We start from the raw sequence: 25,451 nt of genomic DNA, 5'->3' as shown, positions 1-25,451 counted from the left end.
TGAATATTAACAGTGGCTATATAAAGTACTTAGGTATTAATATAGGTTCTGATAATGTTAAACTTGTTGAAACTAATTTTAAAGAAGTAATGATAGAAATTAGAAGTAAATTAAATTGTGGTTGTTGGGGGTTTTCCGGGCTGTATTGCCGTGGCCGTGGTAAATTAAATTCTTTGGAAATCTTTAAATTATCCCTGCTGGGCAGAGAAAATATAATCAAAATGATGGTAATCTCCAAATTAATTTGTTTTTTAATGAATATTCTGCAAATTATTGAGTTCAGTTTTTTAAAAATGACAAATCTTAATTAATCAAGTTATATGATATAAAAAGAAAGCAAGGGTTTAAGCTAATCTAACACAGTCTAAATGGAGAGCAGGTGGTTTTGGGACTTCAGATTTTTAACTAGTTATAACCAGGGTTAAATTAGGGTTAACGAGTATTTAAAATGGGTAGAAGGCTCAGTGGTAGAGCATCTGCTTTGCATTCAGAAGGTCCCATGTTAAATCCCTTGCATTTCCAGTGAAAAGGACCAAGAAATTTATGTGAAAGATTTCTGCCTCAGATCCTGGAGGGCTGGCGGTCACAGTTGACGATACTGACTTTGAAAGAATAAGGGTCTGACTTAGGCAGTCAAATTTTAGAGTGTGGTTACTCTTACTACACTTTTTAATAATGCATAGGTTCCATTATCATATATAGTTTTCCTCCAGAAATATTGTGATTGGCATAAGAGGATTTGACTGTAAAATAGTTGTTTTGAAAAGATCTATCAGTCACACTCCAGCTGCTTTGAGCAACTCTGAGGTGGAAAAGTGGCTAATAAATGTTTTAAATAAATAAATGTTTTATTTCACCCATCCATCCTTCAAACATCTTAGGGCAGCATAAAAGATTCTCTCCCACTTTATCCTCTTCACAAAGCTGTTGTGACAATAAAATGTTGATAATCTTTTGGAAAAGCTTTGTACCTGAACGCAAGGGCACGTCATGTTTGGGTTTAATCATGCTTTGCTTGCATACTAAAACATGTGGTTTTTAAATATAAGTATTTCAGCCTGGTATGGGGCATGTTGTGTATTGTATGGGGCTTAAAGGTATCATATATACAGAGAATGTTGTCGCTATTGAGCGACTGCCACTATGCACTTTGAAGATTGAGAAAAATGTTTTATTGCTTTATTTATTGAGATATTACATCCATCAGAACTGGTATTTTGGTAATTGCTTTGAGAAAGGGGAATCCGGAACGGGAACCTCTTGCTGGCGAACCCGTCAGCAGTTACACTAATAGTATTGGAAATATTCATTGGCATTGTAACAAGACAACATTCTCTGTACAAACATATGTTATGGACAAAATATGACTTACTATGAATGATATACCCGAGTGGTTGGACTAATAAATTTACATCCTTTATATTTATATTTATGATATAGCTTGGAGTAATAATATGCTTAATTGAATGGTCATTACAGTCTTTTCATTGATAATAATAGTCAATACAGCACATGTGCTGCATAGTTAGTTGGGCGCGGTTATATACTTTGTTTGGCCCATCAGATGTGTGCCTGATACCGAAAGGCTTAGAGATTTCATTAAAAGCAAGCAAGAATTCTCAAGATTGCAACAAGAGCCAGTGGAGCTTCAGAGGCTACATGATTCTCAGAGTTAACATAGTTATTTGGTAAGAGGTATATCTAATCTAAATAATTTCAGTTTTATAGTGGGATTAGCAAGTGGGTGGTATTGAATTCTAGTGCCAATTTCTTTATGAGGTATGACCATGTCAGCCTTCATCCTACCACCAGCTGTTTGTCCAACTGCGCTACCAGATCTTATCACATCTTCTCTAGGAGAGGCCCTCTTTTGCCAACCTCCCTGATCAGCATTGCCTATGATTCTTCTAATTGGTTACTTTTGATTCTGGTTGAAATATATACTTTCTGGTCTCACACAGGTCTTTGTCTGAGCCAACCGTCTTATCTAGTTGTGTATGCCCAGATTTTGTGGTCAGCTTGTTTCCTGAGACAGTGGCCAGCACCTATCTTCAGATATGTCAGCTACCTAATCTTCTATATATGGGAATGCACAGAGACTTGAGAGGAAGAAAAAAAGCACAGGTTGCTTGCCTGCAGTCAATGTTCTTTGAGTGATACAACCTCCTCTTCTTCGTGGCTGGACTTTCTCTTTCCACAGTTGGACAAGCTACCTACAGTGGTCTGAAGAAACTGAGTAGGCATGTACAGAGGCCCAACACATACATACATGCCCTGAGGGGATGCCTGAGGGCATGTATAGAGGCCTAAAACTCTCCCATGGAGGACAGGATTTGAATGTCAATTTCTGGGCTAGACCGCTAGAACTTTATAGAGTTCCTTCTGTGCTGGCGTCTGTGCAAATGCTTTCTTGGAGAACACCAGTTACAGGGAAGCAACTTGTTTTTTTAGGGGTTCTGAATTTTATCTGTAGTACAGATGACCCTGTGAAAATATGCAAAAATATGCGAGTCTTGGGCAGTCCCCTTTCTGGGAGCTTGTGTGCATAAACTGGAGTGTGAGAAGCCAATGCACCCACACTCCCACCCTTCATTTTGGCTAACAAGTGCCTAATGTGGATGTGCTGAAGGCATGAGGAATGTTTCCCTATTAGTTTTCCCAAGTTTCACAGAGTACTTCTGTTGTCAAGTTTCATCTACGAATCATGATTTATCTGGGCTGTCTCTAACGTGATTCTTAAGGAGGACCATAAACTTCTCTGGGGGATATCTGCTTTAGGGGCATCAACACTTTTTGGGAGAAGTGGACAGTATTTGGTATTTTAGGCAACCCTGTCTTCCCACTTGCAATAGCTTCTAACTGGGGGTGTGCCAAAAAAAAAATCGGATTTCCCACTTTAGGAAACCCGAAGCAGAAAAAGGAATCGGGAATTCCTTGTTTGACCCACTTCGGTTTGCTCCGTAAATATTCGGAGCACACTGACAAACTACCCCCCCCACTTATTTCACCTGATGGGAGGGGAAGGAAGGAACCCCCTCCTTCCCCTTCCATTGGGTGAAATAAGCCAGGGGGGAGTTCAAACCCCACTGAGCAGATCAGCTGCTTGGCGGGGTTTGCGGTCGGCCCTTTAAACCCCCCATGACCCAGGTGAAGTGCGGAAGCACCCTTTCCAGCTGGCTGGAGGAAGGGGGGGAGAGTTTGAAGGGAAGCGGTGCAGGGAACCTTCTTCCCTTCAAACTCTGCCCCTTTCCAGGTGGCTGGAGGAAGTGGGGGGCAGGGTTTGAAGGGAAGAAGGTTCCCTGTGCTGCTTGCAAGTGGCACGGGGAACCTTCTTCCCTTCAAGCTCTCCCCCTTTCCAGCTGGCTGGAGGAAGTGGGGGGCAGAGTTTGAAGGGAAAAAGGTTCCCTGTGCCACTTGCAAACGGCACAGGGAACCTCTTCCCTTCGAACTCTCCCCTTTTCCAGCTGGCTCGAGGAAGCGGGGAGGGTTTGAAGGAAAGAAGGTTCCCCGCGCTGCTTGCAAACGGCACAGGGAACCTTCTTCCCTTCAAACTCTCCCCCTTTCCAGCTGGCTGGAGGAATGAGGGGAGGGTTTGAAGGGAAGAAGGTTCCCTGCCCCTCCCCGGCAGGCTGCACTCAGCTGCTTATCATGAAACCCCCGACAGATGGGCGGTTTAAATATCCCTCTCCCTCCTGCTGTGCAGGGGCATGGAGAGGGACATTTCAGCCTCTTGACCCGAAGCTTCCCGAAGCTACACAAATAGCTTTGGGAATCTTTGATTCAGGGTTCCCAAAATGGTCCCAGTATGCTGGGGCCGTTTCGGAAATCCCAAATCTTTGTGAATCAGGTCCGATTTGGGTATTTTTCCCAAACTGGAAACCCGATACTCACACCCCTACTTCTAACAGTTGGCAGAAGAGATTTCCTTTAGACTGCTTATCCTACTCTAAGAATAAAATTTCAGATTGTAAATTTCTCCCCCTTAAAAAGTGGCATACATCAAAGAGGAATCAAACTTAACATTTAGGAGTTGGCTTACGGCCATTCGACACAACATCTTTTAAATTATGCCTGAGATGTGTGTGGAGTCTTTTTTTTGTCCCTTCCCTTTTTACCTGATCTGGCCCTGATCTGAGGATACAAATCCAGTGATTAGAGCCATGAATGGACAAGATAGATCTTCCTATCCACCTGAAAAATGCTTCAGGTTTGTAAAAAAATCTGAATTCTAAAAAAAAAATGGGGGCTAATCTCCCCCAATTTATAAAAGAAGCACCTGTAGCTTTAATCAGATGTCGTCAGTGGCAGTTACTAGGCAACCATAACAATTTAACCAATATTCCAGGTTTGGTTTTTGTCAGGGGCAGGGGGAGGGCCTTTTCCAAGGCTGTTTTGGCATTTGAGGGAGGTCTCATTGGGGATAGGTCCAGAAGCAACCACTAGATGACTTGATTCTATATGACATGACTTATCCAGGCCTGGCTACTTGCTATTGTTCAACAGCAGTTCCCTCCTCCAAGCCAGTGTAGTGGTTGGAGTTTCAGAGTAGAATGTAGGAGACCCAGGTTCAAATCACCACTCTCCTGTGGAAGCTCACTGGGTGACTTTGATTCAGTCATATGCTCTCAGCCTAACCTACCTATCAGGGTTGTTGTGAGGATAAAGTGGAGACAAGGAGAATGATGTAAACTGCTTTACAGAGAGAGGCAATATATAAATGAAGTAAACTAAGAGATATAGGTGAAGACAGGGGCAGACAAAAGATGTTTAGTGGTTTTGAAGGAGGGAAGGATATAGGGAAAGCTGAGCATATGGAGGCTGCCAGAAGGAGGGGAAAAAGAAATATTGTACAGAAGGAGATACAAAGGAAAGTGAAGTACCCCCCATAAGTTCTTTCAGGTTCCCGTCACGCAGCTGAGCCAAAGGGGTGAGGCCGCAGGGCAGGAGGGGGAAAGGTGGGGGGCAAACAAAGGTGGATGGGAAGGAGAGAAGGAAGCTGGAAAAGGAGGAGATGCTATGGGGGCAGGAAAAGCAAAGAGAACATGGTGGGGAACAGAAAAATGAGATGCTCCCCACAAGACTTTGTGGGGCCCCACTTGTAAATGTATATAAATAAAGTTGCCTTGTCTGGTGTGCTCTTTATATGTCCTGATTGTTTACTTAAAACTTGGGGGAAGGTATTTGATAATATTGTCTGCTTGGTTGGCAGTAAAGGTTAAGAACCACTGTTCTAATCCATACATAAATCCAGATGTTTAATATGCAGGAAACAGTATCCCTGAAACTTCATTCCATCGGTTGCATTTCCTTTAAGTTTCTGTGCTATTTCACAGTATTCAGTGTTTTGTAGGCTATCTTCTGAGTAAAATATGATTCTGCTTTAAGTACATAATTATTGTCTTGCTTCATGAATGAGGTACACTGTGCAACTGTGACATCTAAGGTATTTGAAATATTTTAACACGCCTACTCTGTAGTTAATTAAAGATAGTTCACACAGCATATAAAAGTTGCCAGTTTTCCTTTTAAAGTGGAAAAGTAATACATTGTATCTCAAGAATTTTAGTGTATGGGTGGGATATTACTATAATTGCCACAGTTTTTCAAGCCTGAGATGTCAATTTTTGCCATTATTGTTTGAATAATTCTTTAAAATCTTCTGAAAGTCACTGAGACTCCAGAAGTGTTTGGAAACAAAGTTTCAAACACTTACAATTGTTTTGTGTCATAAATCTGCCTTGTGTCAGTTCTAGGGATGGCAGCCAATGACAGATAGATCCCCAACCCCTCACAGCAAGTACTCCAGGGTCTTGGTTGAAAAGGTTTTGTTCTAGAGATCCAATGAGTTCACAGGTACTTCCAAAGATGACTAGGAATTGGCAGGAATGAGAATACAAGCTAACGCACTTTGATATAAGGATTAGGATGTCCCCTCCCCTGGGGCAGTTAGCATGAAAGTCCCAATTCTCATGAGAAACACAATAGCTTTGTCTGGCTAGAGAAAGAGCCAGAAGATTACAAGGAATTCAACTCCCTCTATCTCTTGCGGAGAGTTACATTTTAGTCTAAGGTCAGTAGCAGGCTGCAGAGATAACAGTCTCAACATTAGTACTTTCGTTTTTAGGCAAGCTCGAGATGGCATGAATGACTACAGTACATGAGCATATAGTTACACAGTATGATCAAACCAATACAGGGAACAGAGAACATATGAATGGCATGGATAAATGGTATGCAGACATGACACCTTTATTTTTATTTTATTTATTTATTTATTGGATTTTTAGCCCGCCCTCCCCACGAGCAGGCTCAGGGCGGGTCACAATCATAAATAAGATACAATAGGTAAAACCAATACAATAACATTTCATGGATATCCAGATTCCAAATGGGACACCTTTCCCCCTTTCCCTGCCCACCATACGCAAGGGAAGAAAAGGGTGGAGGGCAGGGAAAGGGGGAAGGGTGTCCTATTTGGAATGTGGATATCCATGATATGTTATTTTATTGGTTTTACTTATTGAATCTTATTTATGATTGTGACCCGTCCTGAGCCTGCTTGCAAGCTCACTCCAGATACACAAGGGTGGCTAAGGTTCAAACAATAGGGGGAAGAGGCAACCCTACATGCTCAGAAGTACTCTGGTAATTTCAGAACATAGAAAGAATGGTTTTAGAATTAAAAATTCAGAACTAGAGGAGTTATTAATTGGGGGATAATAGTAAAGCAATATCTAAAATGTATAAGTTGTTATTGAAGTGGTTTACAGAAGATGAAACAGTCAAGGTGCAAATGGTAAAGTGGGCCATAAATTGTAATAAGGAAATAGCGATGGAAGCATGGGAACAATTATGGAAAAATACCTTAAAAATATCAACTTGTACCAGCATTAAAGAGAACGGTTATAAAATGCTGTATAGATGGTACTTAACACTGAAAAAATTAGCCATAGCTAACAAACAGTCATCGAATAAATGTTGGAAATGTAAGGAGCATGAAGGTTCTCTATTTCATATGTGGTGGACTTGCCAAAAGGCTAGAGATTACTGATCTAGAACATGTGCTGAAATGTCTTTGATATTACAATATAATGTTGCTAAAAATCCAGAAATGTTATTGCTATCTTTACATTTAGAAGAGGTCAATAGAAATGATAACATATTGTTATATTATATGATAGTAGCAGCAAGAATTTTATATGCTCAATATTGGAAAAAAGAAGAAGTACCGAATATTGAAGAATGGACAAGGAAGCTGTTGTACATGGCAGAAATGGACAAATTAACTAGAAATATGAAAGAGCAAGATCCGGAAACTTTCTTGGAAGATTGGAAGAAGTTCAAGAAATATTTGGAAAAGAAATGCAATGTTAAAGGACAACTGTGGTATTTGGAGTGATTTTAAATTTTATTAAATAAGACTTTAACGAAGGGAATATATATTAAGACCTTTACCATGGTTAATATAATATAATTGCAATATAGTATAATAATAATCTCTATGACTAAACGGGGGGTTCGAGTGTTGTTGGAAGTCAACAGAGAATAGGGGGAGGGGAGGGGGTGGGTTCATATATTTAGAAAGGTTTAATTTGGATAAGATGTATGTATTAACCAACTATTTTATATCACCTCATCCAATAAAATCTATTTTTAAAAAAAAGTACTCTGGTAATTTAAAGAGTTTTATTATAGTTGTATATTGTTGATTGTGTGTGTTTGGGGTGTTGTTCAGGGTCTGCAGTAGTCATGTGGCTCTTTTATTTGATAGAAAGTGCTAGTGTGGCTCTCTGTAATCTGCGGAGTGTATACCACTGGTCTAACATCTCCCTGGCCTGTTGAAATGTGTGCTTTATATAATAAACAAGTGGGGGACCCACAAGGACTTGTAGGAGGTATTATGGCTGGAAAAGGGAGCTTTTGAGTCCCTCCCAGCCCTTTGGTTCCTTTGGTAGCTGCCACCACCCAAACTGTAACAAGTTTGACCCTTCACCAGCCATTTCGGATGCTGGTGAGCTTCTGTGGGTGTGCAGAGTTTTAGCAAATGGCTAAACAGTAGGCTCATGGGTGAAGCTTGGACACAGCTTGATTTAACCAAAGCAAGATCTTCACTGAGCTACAGCAGAATATAAAATACAGATAGCAGACACTGATATGTAGGAAGGAACAGTGAACAAGGCTTAACAGCTAATAAAAGAAAAAAGGAAGCAAAAAGTTTAGTATCTAACTATCTTTTGAGTGTTACCATATAGTACCTGAAATATCCCCTGCAGAGATGGGTAGGGGGCAGGGAATAGAGGCCAGCCTGCCCTCCTGTCTCCATCCCAATGAACCACACCACAAAAGGCATTGAAGCCTTTTTAAACCCTCTCTACTGGGGTGGAGAGATTTCCCTCAGTCCTAGGGAGTTAAAACCAGCCTCACCCAAACTCCATGGCCCAATTAGACCTTGTCAGATAGGCACACTTAGCTGGTTTTATGATGGCATCCAGAAGGTTAGAACAACATCCATTTATCCCTCACAGAATGTCAGTTTGTCAGAGCAAACAATGCAATGCCCTGCCATGTTTATTGCTGTCTCTTTCCTGAGAAAAGATGCCTTCCCAGACTGGAGAAGCACAGGTCAGTTTGATATCCAGACAGCCTGCAGATATATGTCCTCATTATGACACAGGGCATCTCATTTTCATCTCAGTTTTTGAGAAATGAGAAAATGAGATGTCTGCCACAAATTTTTGTGGGTCCCTCACTTGCTTATATACAGGAAGTTGTTTATTTGATACTAATAGATGATGAGTATTTTTGCAGACTGTCTAAACTGATAATAGTGAATTTGTCACAGCAACCATGTCTCAAGAAGCAAAGTTATAATTTTGAATCTCATGTTGGAGACTTAAGTATGAGTTGCCATGAGTAAATTATACAGGCTATTTGGAGCCAAATCAATTAAGACTTGGATGGAAGTAAAAACTTTGCACTTGGGAAAATGTCACCCATCTCCCATGCAAGATAAGAAGCATTACCCTCATTCTGATTTATCCATGATTTCAAGTTGTCATATAGCTTCTAATGCTGTGAGATTGTCAGGAACTAGGGTTGCCAGATCCCCCTATCCCTCCGGCAGGAGATGTGGGACCCAGCTCCTACCTTGTACTTCTTCCTTTTGCGTGTGCGCACAGCACACTTGTGCTCCCAGCTTGTGCAATGACGTCACTTCCGGGAAGTGACATCATTTTGTGGGTCATGGGCTGCCCTGGGAGTGCTTCCATGCTCCCCCGGGGGCTGAATTGGGCTGCTGCAGACTGGAGCAGAGCTCCCTCGCTGTGCAGTGACCTGATTTGGCCCGAATCCAGGCTGAATCAGGCCAAATAAGGCCCGAATTGGTCTGAATCCACCCACTGTGAAGCGCGGGAGTGCTCCTGTGCCTCACAGCAGCCCAAATCGGGCTGAATTTGGCTCAAATTGAGCCACTGCAGCTGCTGGAGTGCACCATGCCACCCGGGCGGCACACCCCAGGAGGTGCATTCCCCCCCCCACTGGCCAGGTAAGTGGGGGCGGGGGGTGGAGGGTGGGAGCGGGGGACTGGCATCCCTATCAAGAATTCTATAGAGAATTTTAGACTGAGGACAATACTTTTGGCCTTTAACTGTGGTTTGGTTTTATGTTGGCTGTAGAGAGCATTTTGAAGCTCACGAAAGCTTGGGCTGGAAATGTTTGATCATGAAAATTTGGCACAGCACAGTATATTACTTTTTCTGCAATGTCATGCTTCTATGAATGAAATAGAAATTACTGAAAACATTGTTTCTCAAGTGATTGCATGAAGGATCCCTCACTCTGGTTGAAATACATTATTTACATTAATTATGCAGCTGGAAGAGCAGCTGTATTAATGAAGCCAGCTGGTTTTTCTAGTGTCCTGTCATTATGCAGCCTGAGGATTCTATTGTTTATAATGCCAACATAGCCTATCAGCATCAGATTTGGCACAGAGGAGCTACCTGGTGAGGGGTATATTTGGATCATTTTTTTAAAGATGTGATGATAAATTATAGCAGTTTTAAAATGTTTCCTTTGAATCGCAAGTCATTGTTTACAGTGGTTGTTCTTTCCCTCATTTTCTCCTTTAGCTGATTTAGATTATAATCAGAATTTAGTGACATTGTAGTGTTCTATCTGTCTTTGGTTTGATGAAAGTCAGTTCTGTATATTTAAGATTATGAGGTTCAGAATTTCATTTTAAGTGGGAAACTATTGTATATTAAATTGTGCAACTGTTTTTGAAGTTAGAAATAGGAGGGGGTGTTTGACTGGCAGATTGAATTTTATAGGGTGGAGCTTTGTCCTAAAAGAAAGATGGCATGTCCAGACTGGGTATCCTTTCAGAAACTAATAGGTGAGGAAAGAGGGGAAGTAAATTATGTTTGAAGGGGAAAGGAAGGATGGATGAATGGATGTGAGGGTGCTGTTCTGGGAATATTTGAGAGAGGGAATGTTGCTGCCTGTGTCTGTGTGTTTGGGAAGGTTACTGTATGCAGTGAGAGAGAGAGAGAGGCCAACTCAAGGTGTTGCTATGTGAAAGAAACAGAAATCACATCCATCAAGTTATCTTTGCCTTTGTCTATCTGTAAACTATTTAAACATTTTACATGGTTAATTTTTGACTGTATATGGCATAGCACACTTTCTGAAGTGATCTCCTTCATGTCCATTTTGAGCTCTCCACTGCAATTCACTTGATTTGCATTCTGTGGCCACAGTGGACTGCATTCCAGGATTGCCATAACCTGTTCTCTAGCTTTAATCCTGTCCCCTGCTGTATGGACAAAATGGTGATACAAACAATGTACTACAGTGATTGGGGGGGGGGGGTCATTATATTTACATAAGCCATTTTGGGGAGGGCAGAAAATTAACTCCGTTGTGGCTCTTTTTTAAATTGTTAAAAGCTCAGTATTCTTTGCCTTAAGTCAATAAGTTAAATTGATAATGATCCTCAGGGTATTAGAGGATTTCCCTGACTGGTGTGGATCTTTGCCATGTTCTTCTCTCCCCAGTGCTCTCTTCTGAACTCAGAAAAGTTGATTCCCAAGGTTGTAATACCCACACTGACTAGTAATTATATGGGTCAGGGTGCTGCATAATTACTCCCCTTCTGTCAGCAGAGCTTTGCTTGCAGAAGAGGAATTAGGTGGTCGGTTGTATCTCATTCCTTTTCCATAGTGCAGTCTTGCAACTTGGAATCAACTTTCCTGAGTTGTAAAGGGACTGCTGACAGGGCGGGGGGGGGGGGGAGGAATATGGCAAAGATCTGTGCTTCTTCCACCAATGAATCACTGTGTCTACCCACAGGTACAACTGTATCTTCACAGAGATTCAGAAGTGTCCTCACTGTTGTTTATCTAAATGATAGTGCTCTGCAGCTTAAGACAAACTTCATAATAGGTTGCTTCTCTTATTAAAGATTGACATACCCTTGATCTCTGCCTCAGTATTGCCCCTACTCTGCAAAGAAGGTGGATATGGGCTGAAAACATGGAAGCTGTATTCAGAAACTAGGAGGTGAACATTTCAGTCTTTCAGGATCCTCAAAGTGACTATAATTCAACAGTTTTAACTCTCTGTGACTCCACACCCCACATGTGCGAACAGGTTCTAAATAGTGAATGGTTCTCTGTATTTTTTAATTAAATTTGAATTTGACATAATTGCATTTCACTCTGTGCTTCTTGTATTCTGTGATCTCTTGACCATGCTGTCTATCATTCCTCCCCCCACCCCAAAGAACTTCCTGCATAAAATGACTGAATAGTGGAGATTCACTCATAGCTCACTCATTAACTCACGAAGAAGTGGGTTCGAGTTCATGAAACTTATGCTGTAATAAAATTTTGTTTAATGTGCTGTTTATTTTGGAAAGCTAAATTGTAAGCGAGCACAGTATGTAAGATTGCAAAATGTATTTACTGCTTACTTAGTGTGGAAGTTAGGGGAGAGGTGTTTCAATTTATAATTTCAGTGGGGTTTGCTGCATGATTTAAATTGTTAAGCTTCTTTAGAATAGACAGTGTTGTGTCTTGTGTGAAAAATTGTGTGAACTATTCTTAGTCCTCTAATTATAGTTCCAGTGTTTCTGAACATTCTTTTGTTTTGCTGGATTTCAAATTTATTGTAAAAATTCCACAGGTTGAGTTTTGTCTACCATTCTTGTATGAGGAAGTATTTTATTTTTATGTTTTTTCAAATGGTTAGAGTCCAAAGTGTGTGTTTGGAAACATTTTTACTATGTGTATGTAAGAAAGATGTTATAGTTTAACAGAGCAAAAGTTAAACTTTGTAGAGCTAGCTAACTGCAGGAATTCCTTCCCGTTCCTAAATGGTTCACGGTAAAGCATTTTAAATTTTGGTTTGCCTAAAACATTCAGTATAGAATATGTTTGCATTTTTTTCCCCAGGACATAAAACATGTTGTTGAAATATACAGCAAGTAGTTAGAGACTGAAGAAACCTCAACTTATTGAAGACAACATGGGAAATACAACTACCAAATTTCGCAAAGCACTTATAAATGGAGATGAAAATTTAGCCTGTCAAATATATGAGAGTAATCCTCAACTAAAAGAATCTCTGGATCCTAATATTTCTTATGGAGAGCCCTATCAGCATAACACTCCATTACACTATGCTGCTAGGCATGGAATGAACCGAATTTTAGGGTGAGTATTGCCACTGTTATTCATAATGTTCTTAATTATGGCAGCAGTCTTAATGTTGAAGACCCTTTGCTGCATCAGTATTTATTTATTTATTTTGGATACACATTCCAATACTTCTACATTATGGCAGATATCTGAAGTACAGGGCAACTAGTTTATTTAACCAAGAGATTTGGGGGTAGTATTTCAAATAGCAGCTTTCTCTGTGCTACTGGAAAATCAGTTTTCAAACTAGGGGCATTTTAAAAATTAGTTTCTGATACAGAATGAGGATCTGCTGTTCAAAGTAAAAAGATGAAATCCTACAATTGAAATAGTACTATAAACTGTGCATTCTCTTCAACCTTGAATGTCGGTAAGGTGGGAAACAAATCCTAGGAAGTACCTTACGAAATTAACTCTGGGAGGAATAGTGTTCCTCTAGGATTCTGTCTTTGCCTTTTCTTTCACAACAACCATGAATTGTAGGTTGTATATTTTCATTTTTAAGAACAAATCTAACTAATTGCTCAAGGCCACAGAGTGAATTAATTCACATGCTCCCTAAAAAATAACCAACTCTTCATTGACTTATGGCATATGTTGCACAAAAGCTGTTTTCATTTTGGTATTCCTTGTATGCTGTATATTTTAGATATCCTAGTGAAATGCTTAGAAGCAGTTTTAGCCCAATTTTTATGTTTGGAATGTTGTAGCAATATTAAGAGATTTATACAAATTAAGAATGTAGTATATAAAAGTTTACAAAGACAGATGTTTGCAGGATTTCTACCGGAGGACTTCTTTTAGAAATTAGAATGCATTACAGTGATCAAATCTGGATGTGATTAGAGTGTAGGTCATCATGGCCAGGTCATGCTTTTTGAGGAATGGCAATAGCTGACATATCAGCCAAAGCTGATAAAAAGCTCTACATACCATGGATCCAAACATAGGCCAGGATCCAGTAGCATCCACAAGATATGAACCTGCTCCATCAGGGAGAGTGCAACCTCTTCTAGTACAAGCTGACTTGGTCCTGGAGCAGCTTTGTCAGTGGCTCTTCAGCTGGGTTGAACTTCAGTTTACTGTCCCTCATCCAGTTCATTACTTTCTCCAGGCAACTATTCAGCATTTGGTCAAACCCACGCAACTGAGCTGGCCAAGAAAACAGATTTTCACCTGCAGTGCTGCTCTTGCCTTTAATATTGCATATTGGCAGAACATCCAACTTTCGAGGAGCTTTGTTGACATTTCATTGTTGTAGTGGTATGTGTTGTATCATTTTAAATATAGTTTTATGGAAATACAGGAAAAGTGCTGCTTGCCGAACAGCCTCCAGCTGGATCTGAATACAGCTAGTATTTATCTGACTGGAACAAATAAATAGTCTATATATAAGAAATATATAACCAATAGTCTATATCATAATCTTCTCTCGCAACTGCAACATTTGAAAATTTGACTTTAGGGGTTAATAGAACGGACTGAACTAGTTTGGATGAAACCCTTTTTGGTTTGATAGGAAGTTGCAAGCAATACTGAAGGCTGAGTGGTACTTTTAAGATATTAGCTGAAGGGTCCGCTATTTGATTATCTGAAGTCGAATAGCTCTCTTTATGGCTCTCTTTATTACTTTTGTTTCCCCCAACCTCAACTGTTGTTTAGAAGTTGTTAGAAGTTATTAGTTGCTCATCCCTATTTATTTGATCCAGCTGTGATAATTTAGTTTTAAGTAACCCTAGTTTCAATATCAGGGAATATTGCTCCTCCTGTAAATGTACATTGGTAGATCCTATTGAGTCACCATCTATGTCAACTAAATCTAAGGTTGTGGATAATCCCGTAAGATTGGAACTATTAACTTATGGAAAATAGTAGAATCCAGTAGCACTTTTAAGACGAACCAACTTTACTGTAGCACAAGCTATCGAGAAACACAGTTCTCTTCATCAGATGCAGATTATCTTTTATCGAACATTGGACTGAACTTTCCTGCTGAGAGTGTTTTTCTGAAGCCCGTTTAGTTTAGGGATAATTCTAATCAAGAGGACTTTTTTGATTATCTTTAAAAACATGCCTAGGGAAAACTCCATACTTGGCAAGAAGCCCTTTAGCATCTAAGATTTGTCTAGGAAAACTGGCAGAATGAAAAGTAAGAATAATCCTTTCATGCTTTGGGGAGCCAGGCAAGGAATGAGTTGAAACAATCTCAATTAATCTTATTGATAGGCCTAATAAATAGCTTAGATGGTTCCTAACTCTCCACTTGCTTCTCCAAGAAAGATATTGATTATTGTATGGAAAAATATATACTAAAATTTTATTAGGTTCCAAGGAGAGATCCATTGTAGACTGGAAAAAAATTATAAATTTGCCAGTTTCTAAATTAGGTGTAGTTATTTTAAAACACAGTTTCATAGCTGTCCTTGGATATACTGATTGTAAAGCATTTAGGTTCTTACTCATTGTCTTTAATGTGCTAAAAATATTTTGAAGAGTTTTTGCTAACTTTGTATAGGAAGCTAATATATTATAATTAGCTGACACATAGTTTTCATTTAACCGAGATGTGTTATTTAAGCAAAGACTAGCTTGTGTTCCTTGGGATTTAGTATTAGAGCTCAAAGGAGAATTCCTTGCTAAGAACGTGGATGTATGAGTGTCAGGTAAGTCAGTTTGTGTTGCTTGTGGTTTAAACTTGGGGGTTCCTCCATTATATTTTCAGTATAATTAATAAAAACATCTAAGGTTTTCTTCCCTTGTTGTAGATCAAGATTTATCATTTCTTGATTAGAAGTTTCACTCATGGTTTCAATGACAGGGATATTGTCAGACAGGCCAGCCAGTCTGCCTGCCATCCCTGTGTATTTATATCTACTGGGGGGATGGGTAGTAGTTTCTTCCTTCACTGTATCTTGGCTATGCTTTGCTTAGGCTGAGTGGTGTTATCAGTGCAGCTGGAACGTCTGGGAACCAACCGTGGGAAACTATGCATCTCTTTCAGAATTTTCACTGACTTCAACTGACTCTTGTTTGAACTGGGGGGAGGGGACTGGAGGTATAACCTCTCAGGGAAGACTTTGTTATGGCATTCCAGGCAATTACTATGTACAGGTACACTTCTAGGGAACAATACCTATTAAAGACCTTTAACTCATACAACTGTGTTTGATGAAATGGTGAGTCTGAGGGAATCCCCTAGCCAGGCATGACAGATATCAGAATTCAATATATTGAATTTATTAGAGTGGGGAGGAAACACAGGTTCAAGTCTTCTTTGCTTTGGTGTTACTATCTCAGTTGGAGGCTTCCTGCTTGGTCTTTTACAGACCATTCTAGCTTATTTCAAGTTAAAATTTAATGAATTGCCACCAACCTAAAATACCAATTATGGATTATATACAGGGCTTTTTTTCAGGGAGAATGCAGTGGAACAGACTTCCAGCACCTCTTGAAAATACTCTGCAATAGTGCTTGAAAATAATATTATTTCAAAGAATCCCATGTGTTTCTTCCTCATTTCCCTCTTGAGAGTTCGCCACCTCTTTTCCCATAAAAAATCTTATATGTATATATATAAGATTAAGATTAGTATAAAAGCTCAACCAGCTATATTCACTCTCCACCAGGGAGGACAATAAAACTCAATAAGATGATAAAAAATAAAACTTACTGCTCAAAGAGCTTTTAAGCTTAACTCCTAAAGTTCTTCTGGTGTCAAATACAGAGGCTCTGTTTTTCCTCCCTCCTGCAGAGACTAACACCCTTTCTGCATATTTATTTTATTTGTCACTTATAGTTCACCTTTCTCACCGATGTTGTTAAGCTCTGAGATTGTTAATTAAAGCTGTGACCACACAACTACAAAAAGATGTAACAAAAATAAATTTGTATTAGGATGGTCCATATTTTACCTACAACTAACTTAGAACTTAAAGGGAAATATCGGAGGATCAATCAGATGGATATATTCCCACCAGCTAGTTTTATCAGCCTCATTGTTGAGACAAAGATAGTAGATTGCCAAGCTAAAGGAGTATCCTCATTAGAGGGTTTAAATAAAACTTCAACTGGAATACTTTCTTGCTATCTCCTCATTAACTCTTTTCTAGTAAAAATACTAAAACCAATAAAAAAGAAAACAAAATTAACACTGCAGAGCAAACCATAGCCTCTATGCCTCACCCAGTCAACTGGAACCCAAATACTCTATATAAGAATGATAGTAATGAACTAGGCATTTTTTCTGGGAAAAGAGGTGGTGGAACTCAGTGGGTTGCCCTCAGAGAAAATGGTCACATGGTTGGTGGCCCCACCCCCTGATCTCCAGACAGAGGGGAGTTTAGCGCGGAGGGCAATCTAAACTCCCCTCTGTCTGGAAATCAGGGGCGGGGCTACCAGCCATGTGACCATTTTCAAGAGGTTCCGGAACTCCGTTCCACCGCGTTCCAGCTGAAAAAAAGCCCTGGTAATGAAATAACAATTAAAATAAAATTTAGTGTGGTTTGACTTAAGACCTTTGGCCAAATGAGTCTACCATTAAAGGAAAGAAAAAAATATTATATAAGGAATGTAAAATACTCCAATAACTTAGATATAATAAACATTACATTAATCCTGAAATTTTAATGAGTAATTTATGTTACATGTTGATTTCTTATAAAACAGCCAATAACATTGACATTTGAACAGGTTCATATTAATATTTCATAACTAAGATGATGTGTGAGGATAGCTTGCTTTGATGTTCAGTTTCAACACAGTCCATAAAAAGTAGACCATGTGCTCATAATAACCAGTTTTTGATTGCATTTTCTTCATGCCATCCTGGTCTCTGAGGCATGAAATAACCAAAAGCTTTGTTTCTAAGCTTTAAAAATAATTTCATGTACCATAAATAGCCTTAAAATGGAAGCATCTTTTCTGCTAATATCATACTCCTAGCAAAGCTAAAGCAAATTTACTTTTAAAAGGAAATGAGATAAAAATGTGCCAATATGATATTGCCCAAACATATAATCTATCATCACATATCTATTTATGATTTTGACTGTCCAATACTTGTCAATAATTAGTAGATTTTAGTTAGCTTGTGGAACCTGTACATTTACTGAATTTACATTCCCTATTGTACTGCATTTGTAGATTAATTTAAATTCTGATTTATAATTTAGTTGTGCTGTGCCTGTTATATTTTCTGAATATATCCTATTAGCTCTAATTAAATTAAAATGTAGTGATGTGTTTTGGAAAAAAAATGAAGCCAAATAGAAATAATAAAAATGCATAAAAAGGAATTAGGTTCAGAATAAAAAGAATGGTGTGAATTCAAAGTAATAAATATTTTCTACTTAAACTTTAAATTGCAGCATGGGGCATACTTTTGATTTTGTTGACACGCTTATTTTTTCCCTCTTTCTCCATTCTTTTTGTTTTATTCCACCTATTTTACCTTCCATCTTTCTTTTTTTCTAAATTTAAAAAAAGTTTGTACATCACTAATTGAAGACCAAGGCATAACTGTAAAGAGGTTAGTAATCAATATTAAAGCATCCCAATAAAAAGAGGCAAGAAATGGGATATTTGAGTTAAAGGAATTGAAAGTGTTATCTTACCTTTCAGCTTTTCAGTTTGATCAGTATTATCTAACTTTTACATAATAACTGAGAATATAGATCAATTAGCTATTTATTTGTGTTTAGCAAAATGAAAGCCCAATCCTGCTACTGTGGTGGAGGCAGCTAACTGCCTGCACAAATGCCATTGGAGCATTCCCTAAGGGGGAAAGCACATAGGCTGGGGACTGGGCAAATGCCCTCACAGCAAGACTGCATAGGTCGCACCCTCACTGGTGTCTCCAGCCACTGTGCTGTTGCACTCACAAGATATCATAGGGGCATTCTGGTGCAGATGTGACAGACGGGGAAAACGCTGACAACAGGAGGCTGATCCTGGGGACACATGGGGAGAGAAGTGTGGCAGTGAGCCGTTCCACTGGTGTATTTTATTTTTGCCCTCACTCCCATGTCATGCAATATGAAAATGAATTGTGGCTGTTTTAAGAACTGAATGGATATTTTTAAATGTCTGTATATTTAATAAAATATTTGATTTCTATAGGAATAGTACTTTGATAATGTGAATATATTTTTAGCCAGCTGAAATGTCCCCTTTAGCACTTGCATAACAAGTATAGCAAAATGTGCACATCTGGAATATTTTAAGAGCTTGAATAATTAGCTCTGCTTTTCATATGTAAGAGTTCTGTGAGCATTTAGAGAAGCTATAGTATCAGGTATAGATTGAACCTTCTAGAAAAACTGAAACTCTCATTAAGTTGAGGGGGAAAAGATCTAGCAATTCTTGCTAAAATTTCAAAGGACAAAGGAGATGTTGAGTAAGATTTCAAGTGAGTGAGAAGCAGGCATTCAGTCCCTACGTAGCTCCTTGCCCCACCCCATGACTAGCAGAAACAAGCAATTATGTCAGATTTTAAAGTTCCTTTGTTATAAGCCATATTCTATTTTGCTTTAATGTTGTCTGTTGCACACAATTTCTATTTATTTCAATTTGCTACCAGGATATACCAAACTATTAATATTATCTCAGGTATTTTATGAATAAACTTCATATACTTATAACTATTGGTACACATCATAGTCTAAAGCAAAAGTTCAATTCAACCTGATTTAATGAGTTATAAACTACAATTAGATTGGTGGTTGTGGGGGTGGTAGTGGTGTTAGAGGAGGAGATTGCCATCAAGTCATAGCTGACTTATGGCAACCCCTGGTGGGGTTTTCATGGCAAGAGACTAATACAGGTGGTTTGACATTGCCTGCCTCTGCAACCCTGGGCTTCGTTGGACTATTACTAACCAATTACTAACCAAAGTCGAGCCTGCTTAGTATCTTATGTGATATATTATCAAATAATTAATAAAAGACTGCAGTCCAGCAAATGTAATGTGCTTTAATATCATAAAGTAGAGACTACATTGACCAGGATTTCTCTTAACACTTTATCAGATAGGCTGCATGGAAGCAATAAGAATTTTCTGGCAACAAAACTCTTTGTTCATTAATGAAAGTTGCAGTATTTGGAATTTGATTTATTGCAAGCTTTAACATACATTATGGATATATAAACATACACAAAAAGGTGTGAAAATGTGCTTCCTGATAGAACCTGAGGAATTTTTGTGCTTTGACATAATTTAACACAGTGTTCTTCAAATTTCTGTTTAGTGTGTGATGGACTGCACTTTTTAAAAGCTTAGAAATGCTGTACAAACAACTGAAGGACTGTGAACAGTTAATTCTTCACAGAAACAAAGAGCCTTGAATGACAGGCTACTTCAAGGGATCTGACTGGGCAGCATAAGCTAAACAGAGAAAGACTTCTGAACTGAATGCTGGGGAAAGGGGAGTCTGACTTCAGCCCTAGCTGAGAGGAGTCCAAGTACTGGTAGTTTTTGAGATTCAGCCCTGACTGGGAGCAGTTTAACACAGACAGGAGAACTGGGGGGAAATTGGCAAGGAAGTTTGAGAAATAGGCAAAGACTCCCATTTGGGTGAAGGGAAGGGTTAGAACTTATAGTGAGAAGAAAATTTCCCTACCCAGTTAAAGAGAGGGAGTTATCTCTTAAGAGTAGAGATGAGCACGAACTGAAATATGAATCAAAATTTGTCACGAACCTGGCCAGTTCATGGTTCACAAACCAGCAGTTCGTCGGAGCCTGTTTCTGACAAACCGGGACGAACTTTAGGCTGGTTTGTTTGGTTCGTTTTTGGTTTGTCACTGCAGACAGCGTGGCGCCAATCAGTCAGTTTCCTAGGCAACCGGAGGTGAGCTTTCTGCAGTAGAGGTGTGCACCCAGCCTTTTCAGCTGATAGGAGGGGGATTCCCCCATGAGGTGAAAAAAGCGCTGCCTTTGAAAGGAGCAACAGTTCTCTTGCATGCAAGAAAAGTGTTGCTGCTTTCAAATGTCAGCTAGAACTTTAAAGTGTTTCAGTATCTGTTCTGCTTCCCATGTTTGCAGAAGTTTGTTTATTCCCTGCTGGCTTTAAAAGCCAGGAAAGGGCTAAATGGCTGGTTTTCCCTTCCTCCTTTGGGGTATGCACATACACTCTCTTTTTTTCCCCTCAAAGGCAAGAAAGTGTAGCGACGTTGTAACATTGTTGCATTGCACATTGTAACATTACTGCACTTACCTCCTGGCTTTAAAAACCAGGGAAGGATTAAATAACGGCTTTTCCCTCCCTCCAAGGCATGTTTCAGGCTTTGCAAATAGAAAAATAACCAAGTGTTTTGCACAGTCCTTTGGAAACAAAGTGGCAGGGAAGCAGCAGCAGATTGTGAAACTGTACGAACCTCAAACCTCCTGGTTTGGTTTTTTTTTGGTTCGTGCCCATGTCTACTTAAGAGTGCATGTACTGATTTTACCTCAAAGTTATCTATATGGAGTTAGCTCAGAACTTTTCAACCCTTGATTTTACCTGACCTTTCCCCTCTATGTTAAATAAAATATTTTGTTATTTTTGAATTTAAAAACATCTCTAGTGCCATTTATGTTAAGTCGAAAGAGGGGGGGCATACAGTTTTTTGCTTGCTTGTGTAAATACTTTGCAGAGTCACATCAAAGGATACATTTTATCAAAAGCAATTTTTGTTCTAGAAAGCATCATAGTTCTGTTCAGGTATTTCTGAAAATGGTTAATATTAAAGGTTATTTAAATACAAAGGTGTGTGCTGAGCTGTGATTTTGAGATGGTACAATCATGATGATCATTCATAAGTAGAAGCATATGGAAGTCCTTTTTTTAATGTGGCCCTGTTTGGTTTATTTTATTTTCACTTGTGCTATTCCAAGAAATCAGATCACATATCCATGCTATATGAAAAGATTTTTTTTCCCTTGCATGTGAGGAATGTCACATTCTAATTAAACTAAAGCAATTATACAAGGAAATTTCTACCCTCCTACAAATCCAGTCATTTGTATAAATCCATAATCTCTCACACCATGTAAACTCATAAGAGATTATGGACTAACACAAATGACTAGATTTGTAGTTGCATTCGTTCCATAGCATATCCTAAGAACATAAGAAGAGGAATGATGGATAAGACCCGAAGTTCTTCTCTAGCATGCTATTTTTGCTGTGCCCTGCAGGAAATCCCCGGGTATTACAAGAAGGTAATAACTTTCCCACTGTCACCCGCACCTCAAGCAACTGGGACATACTTGAATCTGCATGCTGAAGCTGAGCTCAGTTGCATTGTGCCTGCCTGAGCTAAATCTTCTCTGGCTAGTGGTCTCTTCAGCATGTTTGTAGGATGTTTGTTTCCTTTCTTTCCTTTTTGATATTTACAGGGCAGTTTCCATTTTTTAAAAGATCACTAGTCTTTGCCTTTTTCAGAGCTGGGATGCACCTTTAGCTCCAACCTGCAATACGAAGATCACTTTCAAATCTGGTTCTTGAGGAGAAGCTTCTTTTTATCTTGCTTTTCTGAGACAAATCACAATACTCGGGAACCTTTCAAGTATTTCCAGAGGAATTCATGTAGAAAAGTCTAAGAGCTTTCTTTAATGTGATGTTTTAAGAGAACTTACATCACTCTTTACATATTGTGCCACCACTTTCAACAAGTAATGGCATATAGACAAATATAATCAACATTAGTTTATATTTCATATATTAAATTGCTATGTATTATTTACTGCTTATACTTTTTCCATATAGGACATTTCTTTTTGTTAGAGATGGAAACCCAAATAAACGGAATGTGCACAATGAGACATCTATGCACTTGCTTTGTATGGGACCTCAAATTATGATCTCTGATGGAGCTCTTCAACCCCGCTTGACTCGGCCCTTTGAGGATGATTTCAGAAGAGCAGATTGTTTGCAGATGATCTTGAAATGGAAAGGAGCAAAGCTTGACCAAGGAGAATATGAAAGAGCAGCTATTGATGCTGTTGATAACAAAAAAAATACACCTTTGCACTATGCTGCTGCCTCAGGGATGAAGACCTGTGTAGAGGTAAAAAGATAATAAAAATGTGTATAGAACTAACTACAGAATATCTGTCTTAAAAAATGACAGATATGGTGGTAAAGAAGACCCATTCCAGCTGATAATGTTACTAATAGAAAGGCATTTAATATTGTATTTGAGAAGCCGAAGATGGAACAAGCAGCCACCATGTTATGTTTATACATGTGCAAATATCCACACATCAGAGACTGTTGAAGGGGGCTGTATGTATTTTACTGCCTTTAAAATTTATAAAGTAAAAACTGTTAAATCTGAGAGTTCCTGGTAAAGAAAATGGTAGTGTTTTTGAAATTTATTGTATGGTATCTTCCAGTTAATCTAGTCTTCCTAATGGGGAAAGCCACAAAAATAATCCCAAAATGTTTTATTAAATACCAATAGAGTTTTTTTCTGTTTGACTATTCTGCTATAACTCTGCCCTGAAAGGTACCTACCTCCTTTTGAGCACTGTGAACACATGGTTCTTGACAGCTTAACCGCTGATTTGCATGCTGAAACTAGGTTAATGAACAGGTGCATTCAGGAAGCTATCTTATCTGCAGTTCAATCAACTTATTTATTTATTTATTTATTTTTAAAATTTTTATTGGATGGGTTCACAAACATACACAGAAATCATTAACATTATCTACCCCATATCAATTTCCCCATCCTTCCCCCCCTTCTAGTGACTCCCAGCAGTTTTCCATACCCAACTTAATCTAAAAAGTATATCATATAGATTCTTAAAGTCTATACTGTATATCTGTATTATGCATACTAATCAAATCTCTTTACTCATCTTAACTATCTACACTTACTATATTGCTTATCTTAATTAAAAATATAAAAGTTATATAAGTATATAATAAGTACTACTAAATATACTAACTAAAAAAAGATACATATATATGTGTAACATACTATTCCTTAAATACCTATTACTATAACTCTATAACTCCATACTAATCCAATAAAATACAATAAAATATACCCCTTTTTGATCTTAAGTAAATTTCTATCTCCCCTTTAATTCTCCAAAGACCACAGTTTCCCTTTCATGTCCCACTTTTTCTCCACATATTTCTTGAATTTTTCCCAGCTTAATGTATATTCCAATTCTTCTTGTTCTTTCAATTTCCTTGTTAATTTGTCCATTTCTGCCATATTCAAAACTTTCAAAATCCAATCTTCCATAGATGGTATCTCCTGAGTCTTCCACAACTGTGCATAACACATTCTGGCTGCCGTGATCATATAAAACACCATAACTCTGTCCATTTTATCAAAATCTTCTAGGTTCATACATAATAACAGCAATTCCGGGGTTTTATTTATATTCCTTTGTAAAATATCTGACATAACTTTTACTATATCCCCCCAGAACTGCTTAGCCTTATCACAAGTCCACCACATATGATAGAATGAACCTTCATGCTGCTTACATTTCCAACATTTATCAGACATCTAGCTATTACCATTGGCTAACTTCTTCAATGTTAAATACCATCTATACAACATTTTATATACATTTTCCTGCACAGTGGTACACGCTGAAATTTTAACTACATTTTTCCACACCTTTTCCCAAGCTTCCATTGAAATTTCCCTATTACAATTTATTGCCCATTTGACCATCTGAACTTTAACAACCTCCTCCTCCGTAAACCATTTCAGTAATATCTTATATATTTTAGAAATTATTTTCTTCCCCCCCCTGAAGCAAGCAGTTCTCAATCTCAGAATTTTGTAATCTAAAACCATTTTTCCTTTTGTCTTTCTCATATAAGTCTTTTATCTGCATATATTGAAACCATCCATATTGGAATGGCAATTCATCATTACCTTTAAGCAAATAATTGTTCTGCTTTATCTCAAGAATCTCTTTATATGTCAACCAGTCTTCCCCTGCATATTCTGTTCTTGGATTTACTACTTCTGCAGGGATAATCCACATTGGTATAGACTCTTCCATATATTTCTTATATTTGTTCCCATATATTTCTTATATTTGTTCCATACAGCAAACAAACTTCTTCTTACGTAATGATGTAAAAACATAGAGTCTGCTTTTACTTTGTCATACCATAGATATGCATGCCATCCGAATAATTTATTGTATCCTTTCAGTGCTAATAATTTCAAATGCTTCCATGACAACCATTCCCTTAACCAGTCCAAACATACCGCATCATGATATAATTTAAAATTTGGTAATTGTAGACCTCCTCTTTCTTTTGCATCATAAAGTACTTTAATTTTAACTCTGGGTTTTTTCCAGCCCAAACAAAATTTAAAATCATTCTCTGCCACTTTTCAAATTGTTTACTATCCTTAACAACAGGTATTGTCTGTAATAAAAACATCATTCTTGGAAGAACATTCATCTTAATTACTGCAATGCAACCTAACCATGACAAGTTCATTTTGTTCCATCTGGTTATATCTTTATCTATTTGTTGCCATAACTTGTCATAATTATTCTTATACAAATCAATATTTTTCACAGTAACTTCCACTCCCAAGTATTTGACTTTGTTCACTACTTCACATTCCACCTTATCCATCAACTCCTTTTGTTGTTGTTTAGTCATATTTTTACACAGTATTTTGGACTTCACCTTATTTATTACAAATCCCGCTAGATCTCCAAAGTCTTTCATTTTCTTCATCAATTTTGGCATGCACTCTATTGGATCCTCCACTATCACC

General features: G+C 38.3%; 1 protein-coding gene across 4 annotated transcripts in view; it reads left to right on the top strand.

Moving 5' to 3' along the window:
- Positions 1-25,451, top strand: part of ANKIB1 (ankyrin repeat and IBR domain containing 1) — a 94,672-nt gene that overhangs the window by 13,779 nt on the left and 55,442 nt on the right. For all 4 annotated transcript variants that reach the window (XM_054991501.1, XM_054991500.1, XM_054991499.1 and 1 more), the window contains exons 2-3: positions 12,456-12,716; positions 22,445-22,745. In XM_054991501.1, the coding sequence (XP_054847476.1) occupies positions 12,529-12,716; positions 22,445-22,745 (489 nt within the window). In that variant the 5' untranslated portion in view covers positions 12,456-12,528. The remainder of the gene's footprint in view (positions 1-12,455; positions 12,717-22,444; positions 22,746-25,451) is intronic.

The sequence above is a fragment of the Eublepharis macularius genome, chromosome 11 (assembly GCF_028583425.1).
Source record: "Eublepharis macularius isolate TG4126 chromosome 11, MPM_Emac_v1.0, whole genome shotgun sequence".
NCBI classification, from domain to species: Eukaryota; Metazoa; Chordata; class Lepidosauria; order Squamata; family Eublepharidae; genus Eublepharis; species Eublepharis macularius.
The sequence above is the reverse complement of the archived record's forward strand: the minus strand, read 5'-3'. Positions and strand labels throughout refer to the sequence as shown.